We start from the raw sequence: 9,828 nt of genomic DNA, 5'->3' as shown, positions 1-9,828 counted from the left end.
CAAAAATTTAGAAATGCTGTGCGGGCATAAATTGTCAGCTAAGTAATTACTTGGTAAGTTACTTATATAAAAGCATTCATTAGCAAAAGCTGGAAACACTTTATGGCTCACTGAGGTAGGCAGCTAAGCTGTAGTAAGCCACCACTTTTCTTTCTGCATCACAAGGCTATCTGGGGTGGATGAAGATGGATTTTTGATAAAAGGATCTGGTTTGTAAACCTAGGAAAAATACAAATTTGGCATATGCTCCTATGGAAATACAGACTATCACCTTCATTTAAGAGACTCACTCCTTAGGTGAGAAGATGGTCCCTCAACTGATTGTAAAGTTGAATCTGCACCCAGAAATGGTATGTTCTTACTCATGAATATTAACAATACAATCTGGTATATCGATGCAAGAATGATTGGGTCCCAAGCCAGAGTGAAAACTTTGGAGACCCAAGTGCTGCTACAAAAGTTGGCATAGTATCTGAGTTAATAAAAACTGAAAATTGATGAGTTCAAATTACAGTTTTACCACTTCATCGCCACCCTGCTACAAGAGAGAGCTGAGGGAGTCACACCTTATGAGTCAAAGCTCTAAGATAGGATATTCCACAGTGAAGTCTACCTGCATCATGGCCTGTCCAGTACACACTCAGCTTTACTACAGTCTTTTACAGCAAGGGCATGAAGGCAAGATGCTTTTCGGTCTGAGAGGAGTTTGGACACTAAACCACCTTTAAGCAGCCCACAGAGGTACTCACGAATGGTTCTGAGAACTCATGGACAACGTCCCTATAGGCCACTTGCCCTTAATACCTGTAAATTAGAAAAGTTTCTCTGAGAGGCCAAGGATGGGCCAATGCCCCTCATGTCATGAGTTCTCATCAAGACTGGACAACTGTCCTCCTCACAGGATGAACCATGATGCCCTTGATCAGCTCATAAAAACAAAAGAAAGGGTGTTCTTGAACACCTTGAGCCTGTCGATACTGCAGTGAGACCCTGACATTTAGGGCTAAGAGGTCCAGTTCACAACAGATAGTGCTGCAAGACTCACACTAGGTACAAAAGCATCTCATCCAACTACCCTAACAAAATTTCTGGGGAAGGGACCTGAAAAATCATCATATCTTTTGTCAAAAACTAATTCTGAGTTTCTGCCACAAACTCATGAACAAAAACATGAGAGATCCCCATCCCCTGAGTGCCAGATAATACACAAGGCTGCACAACTCACAAACATGTTACAATAAGGCTGAGGCTGGCAGAGCAAGTCTTGAGGATGAGATCTTAATGCAAAGATTTTCCCATGAACTCTAAAGTAACCATTTAGATGAGACTTCCAAGGTATACATAACTGTTCAAAGCTCCTATGAGCACAGGAAGACCTAGTTCAAGGCTGATTAATAGGCATGACCACAAGGCTTGAGAATAGATTTTCTCAACAAAGATGGAAGAGTAAGTCCCCAGTTTGCCAAAAAGAGGCCCTACCCAGGGAGACACCCATCTATGACACTATTGGAGAAAATGGCCCCACATGCCTGGTACATGTTAGATGTGGCTACACCACCTCCAATTGTGTGTGGCTAACAGAGAAGGGTGGGCCAAAGGAGAACCCTAGGGTGCTTCAACCAAAAGAGATACCACTTAGCATGAGGGCAACAAGGAGCTAAGAGGTTCATCTGAACCCTGGAATGCTAATCACTCAGAGAATGACTGACAGAAGAAAAAGGCAAGATGTCTAGACTGCCCCAGATACATCTAGAAAGCATCCTCCAAAGCAGCCCAGGGCTCTGGAACAGGAGAAGAGAAAATCAGGAGCTCCCTGTTTACTCAGTTTGTGAACAGATTCATCACCAGAACTCCTTAAAGCTCAAAAAGCCTTTTATACATGAGAAAGTACAGGCCAATCTACCCTTCCTAACTTCCCCTGGCAATTGAGCTTGTATGCCAAAATATTTCTTCTGGCCAGAATGTGTCTGGTTGATAGCTCCATGATGTAGCAAACCAACCACTTGTGCATCTGCATCACCAACCAGCAAAGGTAAAAGGAGCCTTCCTCCTCTTATTGATGTACATCACTACTGCCATGTTGCCACTCATCAATGTTATGAAATGGTCATCACACGATCTTGGAATGTTGCAGCTATCCACGATGCACACTTCTCCAAGATGTTGATGTTTGATGTCTCTATCCAAACACCTGATGCAGAGATATCCCAGGTGTGTGCCCCACACCTTGATGCATATAAGAAAAGAAGCATCTTCAGAGGTGGGGAGTTCAAAGAACACTCACTAGGATATTCCCACAGTCCTGCCACCAAGCAATGTCCTTGCTCACTCTTGACTCAAGGGTATGAAATGAGAGGGAGTGTTGTTTAAGGCCAACCAATGCACCTTCAGTTGCCAATGAAATGAGCTTGATACAGCCAAATCTATAATGTAGTCAGCCCCAGTTGTTTCCAGCGCTTTTTTTAATAACACATTCCACTTTAGTCATTCTGTTAATGGTGATTTTATTGTGTTCTGTTGATTTCTACTATGTTGTTTGTTATGAAGCTATGTGTTAGATTTGCTTCTAATTTCATATTGGTAATTTTAATTTTTTCAGGAGACATTGAGCTTAACCCTAGGCCTGCTACTCATTACCACAAGAAAAACTGCAGATTACTTTACTCATATATTTGAGGATTAAGGTAAAAATGATATTTTAATGATAAAATAAAGTTTGTTCATACTTACCTGGCAGATATATATATAGCTGTATTCTCTGTTAGTCCGACAGAATTTCAAAACTTACGACACACGCAGTGGAGATCAGGTGGTTAGTACCCATTCCCGCCGCTGGGAGGCGGGTATCAGGAACCATTCCCATTTTCTATTCAGATTTTCTAGTGCCACTGTCTCCTGAGGGGAGGTGGGCGGGCACTATGAATATATATATCTGCCAGGTAAGTATGAACAAACTTTATTTTATCATTAAAATATCATTTTGTTCATGAAACTTACCTGTCAGATATATATATAGCTGAATACCACCATTGGAGGTGGGTACAGACAGAATAGGATTTGGAAAACACACTACAAGTAGGTGAAAGATATTTTGGTTCCTTACCTGTTAGCATAGCTGACTTGAGTGATTACTGTCACCCAAGTCCGCTTCTGCTTAACTAGAGTCTCCAGCAAGGGTGTGACCTGTATAGCTGGTGAGTTCTAGATGATCTGTCAACGGGGCGTGACCACAATGTGACAAGACCATATTGACCATACAATGAGGGCAAATGAAGCAAAAACCAACCACCTGACCAAGCCTAACTAAGTTAGGATAACGCAACTAAAGCTAAAGATTGGGAAGACCACCACAGGCAGTCGACCCAACAACCATAAAAACACTATCCAACCATTTTCTATAGGATTAAAGGATGAGTGTCATCCCCTGCCCCCAGGAAAGTATCTGCAGGAAACGTATGGTCCCAGAGAAGCAGTTCTCATATGTCGTCTTCACATCTCTCAGGTAGTGTGAGGCAAACACAGAGTTGCTTCGCCAAAATGTGGCACCCAGAATGTTACTGAGTGACATATTTTTCTGAAAAGCCACTGAAGTAGCAACTGCCCTCACCTCATGAGCATTGACTTTCAAAGTTTAAAATCAGAGTCTTGACAGCATGAATGGGCTTCTTTAATCATATCTCTCAGAAAGAAAGCCAGAGCATTCTTTGACATAGGTAAGTCAGGTCTCTTTACGGAACACCATAAACTATCTGAGGGACCTCGACTTTCCTGGGTCTTGTCTAAAGTAAACTTTGAGAGCCCTAACAGGGCAAAGGACTCTCTCTGGCTCTTGAATTAGGATTTCAGCCATACCCTTGATTTCAAAAGCTCTTGGGCCAAGGGTTAGACGGGCTTTCATTTTTCGCTAAAAAGGAAGGGCTTAAAGAACAAACAGCATTATGTCCCTTTAAAGCCTATATGCCTACTAAAGGCTTGCAGTTCACTAACCCTCTTTGCAGTTGCCAGAGCGGTTAGAAAAATAGTCTTTCTAGTAATGTTCCTCAATGACGCAGAATGAAGAGGCTCAAACGAACTGGACATCAGGAATTTAAGCACAACATCCAAATTCCAAGAAGGAGTCCTTAGGCCGAGGCACTTTAGAGGTTTCAAGGATCTGAAGAGATCGTGAAGGTCTTTGTTGTTAGACAGATCCAAGTCTCTATGCCTAAAAACAGATGATAGCATGCTTCTATATCCCTTTGATAGTCGGGACTGCAAGTTTCACATCATTCCTCAAAATAAGAGGAAGTCTGCTATCTGGCTCACAGAGGTCGTGGTAGAGGAAATGCCCTTCTTTCTACACCATCTCTAAAGACGGTCCACTTGATTGGTACAAATTGCTGGAAGAGAGTCTTCTGGCTCTGGCAATAGCCCGCCACTGGTCTAGAAAAACCTCTCGCTCTGGCCAGCTTCTCGATAGTCTGAATGCAGTCAGACACAGAGCGGGAGGTTTTGTGGTATCTCTCGAAGTGGGGTTGTCTGAGTAGATCTGACTCTCATGGGCAGAGATCTCGGGGAAAGTCTACTAGGAAGGACATGACCTCTGTGAACCATTCCTCGAAGGCCAAAATGGGGCGATCAACGTCATCCTCGTCCCTTCCGACGACGCAAACTTTCTGATGACTTCTCCGATGATTTTGTACGGAGGAAAGGCATACACATCCATCCCCGACCAATCCCAAAGAAGAGCGTCCACTGAGAGAGCTCCTGGGTCGAGAACAGGGGAGCAGTAAAGAGGAAGTCTCTTCGTCTTGGAGGTTGCGAAGAGATCTACCAAGGACGTCCCCAAAGCTTCCACAGTCCTTGACACACCTCTTGGTGAAGGATCCATTCGGTCGTTGGGAGCAGTTGTCGCTGCCGACTTAGAAGATCCGCACGGACATTCTCTACGCCTGCAACAAACCTTGTGAGGATCGTAATATTTCGGGCCTGAGCCCACAGAAGAATGTTCTTTGCTGCAAGGCGAACAGGGACCGAGAGTGAGTTCCTCCCTGTTTCTTGAGGTATGAAAGGGCCGTGGTGTTGTCCGAGTTGATCTGAACAACTGGTTCGAGACTCGCTCCTCGAAGAAAAGAAGGGCCAACTGAATCGCCCCAATTCTTTGAGGTTTATGTGCCAGGACACCTGTTCCCCTCTCCAGGTGCCTGACACTTCTTCCCTCCCCAGTGTTGCTCCCCACCCCGAAATGGACGCGTCGGAAAACAACACTAGGTCGGGTTCTGAAGTTGAGAGAAAGGCCTTCTGCCAACTTCGATGGATCGAGCCACCACCGAAGGTGATTCTTTACCTTTGGAAGAGATACTCAGAGAAGCTTCCAGATTCTCCTTGTCTTCCAGTTCTCTGCAAGGAAGAATTGAAGCGGTCTGAGATGCAGTCTCCCCAGGGAAACAAACTTCTCCAGTGATGAAATGGTCCCCAGCAGACTCATCCATTCCCTCACCGAGCATGTTTCTTTCTCAGGAAGGCTGAAACTTTTCTAAACACTGAAGTTGTCTTTCTTGAGACGGAAATGCTCGAAAAGCCACTGAATCCATCTGAATCCCCAGATAAACGATGGACTGAGTCGGGGATCAGATGGGACTTTTTCTAAATTCACCAGAAGTCCCAGGGACTTTGTCAAGGTCAAAGTCGTGTGAAGATCCTCCAGACACCTTGTCATTGAGAGGCTCGAATGAGCCAATCGTCCAAATAAAGAGAGATTCTTATTCCTCCAAGGTGAAGCCATCTCGCAACATTCCTCATCAAGATCGTGAAAACCATAGGAGCTGTGCTGAGCCCAAAGCAAAGGGCCCTGAACTGGAATACCTGTCCCCCCAGGACAAATCTCAGGTATTTCCTCGATAGAGGATGTATAGGGACGTGAAAATAGGCGTCCTGGAGATCGAGAGAAACCATCCAGTCGCCTGGTCTTAGGGCTCCCATGACCGACTGGGACGTCTCCATTTGAACTTTTCCTTCAGAACAAATGGTTCAACTTGCTGACGCCCAGAACTGGTCTCCAACCCCTGACTGTTTCGGAACCAGAAACAGCCTGTTGTAAAAGCCCGGGATTGTAAATCCGAGACTTGCTCCACAGCTCTCTTCTCGAGCATTTGATCGAGCAGGTTGAAGAGAATCTGCTGTTTCTCCTGATGATAGGATGGCGACAGATCTCTGGGAATCGACTCAATGGAGGCAAGTCGAGGAATGGGATCTTGTATCCCTTTTCGATGACTTGGAGGGACCAGTTGTCCGTCCCTCTCTCTCTCCAGGCTTTTGCAAAAGAAAGGAGCCTGGCTCCTACCGGTGTCTGAAGGTCCACGGAGTCATTTCTTGCCCCTGGTCTTAGAAAGGGCTCTACCTCTTGAGGGACCTCTGCCTCGAAAAGGACGATCTAGAGGAAGGTCTTCCACGAAAGGGCTTCTGAATCTTGGAAGTCTGCCCAAGGGAAGAAGTCGAAGAAGGGGCTGCAGGACGTCTAGAAGACTGGGCCAGGAGGTCCTGAGTAGCCTTCTCTTGCAAGGTGGAGGCCATATCCTTGACTAAGGGTTGGGGAAAAGATGGCTAGAGAAGCGGAGCGAACAACAATTCTGCCTTCTGAGTAGGAGAGACCGACTTCGCCGTGAAGTTGCAGTAAATGGCTCTCTTCTTTAAAAGCCCTGTACAGAAATGGGCAGCCAGTTCTTCAGAGCCATCCCTAACCGCCTTGTCCATACAGGATAGGACACTAAACAAGTCTCCCAGGCTAATGGAGTCAGGGCTACGAGCCTGCAAGTCCAAGACTCCCAGGCACCAGTCCAAAAAGTTAAAAACTCTCTAAGGACCTGAAAAGGCCTTTCAGATGGTGATCAATCTCAGATAAAGACCAGGACACCTTTGCTGAAGAAAGGAGAGACCTTCTGGGAGCATCCACAAGGCTGGCAAAATCCCCTTGGGAAGAGGAAGGAACTCTCCAACCAACCTCCTCTCCTGTCTCGTACCAAATTCCTGCTTTACCACTCAATCTTGATGGAGGTAGGGCGAAAGAAGTCTTGCACTGAGCCTTCCTGGAGTCCATCCACTCTTGAACCTTGTTAAAGGCCCTCTTCAGAGAGAGAGACGTCGAGAAGCCATCTTCACAAAACCAGAAGACTTTTGTGACTTAGACGAGGTTAGCTGCGAGGGGGGAGGGCGAGGAGCAGAGGGTTGAAACTTGTCCCCAAACAAGTCTTTCAGCAGCCTAGTTAAGACTTGGTAGTCTGCAGAAGCTGAAGAAGAAGAGGACTGATCCTCAACTGCAGGATCCGAGCGCAAGAAAGCTCTCCTTCTTCCACAGGAGCAACGGAAGGGGCAGGAGAAGAACCGGAAGGACGAAGTCCTTGCAGACCAACATGCAAAAGGGACTTCTGCTTGGAAGAAGTCCGAGAGGAGTCACGAAAGTCACGAGCAGAAGAATCAAAATGAGAGTCTCGACGGCGTTCCCTGGACGAATCCCGACGAGCTTCTTGACGAACGATCCGACGAGAGTCCTGGTGAGAGCGAGCAGCGAGGGAGGCGTCATGCCTCGCAGCAAGAAAGGCGTCGTGCCGAGCAGCAAGGGAGGCGTCTTGACGAACTGCAAGGGAGGCGTCCTGACGAGCAGCCAGGGAGGCGTCATGACGAGCAGCAAGGGAGGCGTCATGTCGAGCAGCAAGGGAGGCGTCCTGCCGAGCAGCATGAGAAGCGTCACGCTTAGCAGCATGAGAAGCGTCACGCTTAGCAAGCATGAAGCGCCACGCTTAGCAGCATGAGAAGCGTCATGGCGAGAAACAAGAGGGTCGTCCGAGCGAGGCGTCAAGCCTGGCAGCGTGAAGCGTATCAGAAAGCGGAAATTGCGATCCCTGCCAAGACCAGTAAAACGCTGAGCAACAGGACTTCTAGCGGGGCGAAGCATGAGACGACGACGAACGAGGAGAAGGAGAAGGGGAAGGTTTAGACCTCTTGATCGGCAGGCGGGAATCCTTCCGACGACGTCCGCACATCGGTCTCCTTCTGGGCCATTAAAGAAGCCAATTGCTCCTGCATGCCTAGGAGCAGCTTACTAGTAGGGAAGATTCTCCTCAGGAGAAGGACTGATCCTATGAGAAGAAGAGGGGCGAGGGGACGCCTTCTTGCTTCTCACAGGGGAAGCAACAGCCTTCTTTCTGGAGCGAGCGGAGCGCTCAAAAGCGTCATCGTCCGATGACGTCCTGGTCCTCTTCTGCGGTGGGATGGCGTCAAAATCCTCCGGAGAAGAGCGAAGAGTCGACGAGAAAGGGACGTCAAGGAAGCGTCCCCTTCTTTGAAGCTTCTCTTCAAAGGGCGAGAATCCCGAGATTTCCATTCCCGGCGGGAGGAGGAATCGGGGAAGAGAAGCAATCCCTAAGGATTCGTGCCGTGCACGATCCTTGGCAGCCTGGGAAGCGTCATCAGGACATGCCGAAGGGACGCCAGATCGGTGGGGGTCCGCGTAACCCTCTTGCGGCTTCGACTTGCCCACTCCCTGAGTCCTGGGAGTCCGACAGAGGTCCAGACCTAGAGGCGTTATACGGCCGATCTGACGCCCCCTCCACAACACTAGGGGGACGGACACTATCACTGCACTTCACAGCACTTTGAAGAGCGAGCATATTAGCTTCCAAGGTACGAATGGAAGACATAATAATCGCCAGGGCATCACCATCCGCAGACACAACCCCAGGGTTGGGGGCAACACCACAGGGTTAGGAAGAGCTACGTCTACAGGAGGGTTAACAGGTGAAAAGCACACTACCCTGACTCCTACCACTTCTGGAGGAAGACCTCCTGAGCCTATCTCGCTCTAGCTTTCTCACATAAGAATCAAAAGTCCTCCAACTAGCATCAGACAAAGATTCACACTCCTTGCATCGGTCATTCAACAAACAAACATGTCCTCTACAACCCGAGCATACAGTGTGAGGATCTACCAAAATTTTCGGTAGCCTCACCTACAGTCTTGCACACGGCAAACTCGATAACTAGAAGAACTAGATTCAGACATCTTAACTCCCAGAAAAAAACAAAGCCAAATCCAAAACAATCCACAATAGCGTATGCCTAGCCACAAGTCCAAGTCAAAAAACCAAAAATCAAACAAATACTCAAGTGACAATCAAGTTTTATCCGAAATCCAAGACGGAGGTACTGAAAACAAGTGTTGACAGTACCGGCGACAGAGAAAATCTGAATAGAAAATGGGAATGGTTCTGATACCCGCCCTCCCAGCGGCGGGAATGGGTACTAACCACCTGATCTCCCATCTGCGTGTGTAATGTTTTTTTGTTTATAAGTTTTGAAATTCTGTCGGACTAACAGAGAATACAGCTATATATATATCTGACAGGTAAGTTTCATGAACAAAATTTATATTTATAGTAAAAATTTGCGATTTGTTTTACAACACTTTTCTAAGGTTAATTGATAAAAATCTTTGATTTTCAGATCATTCAATATGTGCCAAGATTTCTGCTTATCAACAGGTGAGGAGTAAAACAATTTCCTTGTCATACATCCTAACAGAGATTTGATCTCCAGTTATCAACAATTTTTGCTTATTGTCAGGAGCATTGTCAGATTTTATTGAGTCCCCGCCAATAACCAGGACTGTCCAAGATGCTTGACCACATTAAATTTGTGATGATTCTACCTACTGTTAAAGATAGTTGATTCCCACATTGAAAAGAGGATGGTGGATAGTGAAAATAGACAATATTCTGCTCAGCCAATCGAGCTAAAGGTTTCTTGCATGACCCCAAAACAGAAAATACTCATTTGATCTGGAATCCTTTCTGG

General features: G+C 46.6%; 1 protein-coding gene across 1 annotated transcript in view; it reads right to left on the bottom strand.

Annotated features, from left to right (window-relative positions):
- Positions 1-7,763, bottom strand: part of LOC136833956 (uncharacterized) — a 63,160-nt gene extending 55,397 nt beyond the window's left edge. Inside the window, exons 1-2 of the mRNA XM_067096235.1 lie at positions 7,442-7,763; positions 750-804 (exon numbers count right to left, since the gene is read on the bottom strand). Of these exons, the coding sequence (XP_066952336.1) occupies positions 750-804; positions 7,442-7,763 (377 nt within the window). The remainder of the gene's footprint in view (positions 1-749; positions 805-7,441) is intronic.
- Positions 7,764-9,828: the final 2,065 nt, after the last annotated feature.

Source organism: Macrobrachium rosenbergii, chromosome 52 (assembly GCF_040412425.1).
Source record: "Macrobrachium rosenbergii isolate ZJJX-2024 chromosome 52, ASM4041242v1, whole genome shotgun sequence".
NCBI classification, from domain to species: domain Eukaryota; kingdom Metazoa; phylum Arthropoda; class Malacostraca; order Decapoda; family Palaemonidae; genus Macrobrachium; species Macrobrachium rosenbergii.
The sequence above is the reverse complement of the archived record's forward strand: the minus strand, read 5'-3'. Positions and strand labels throughout refer to the sequence as shown.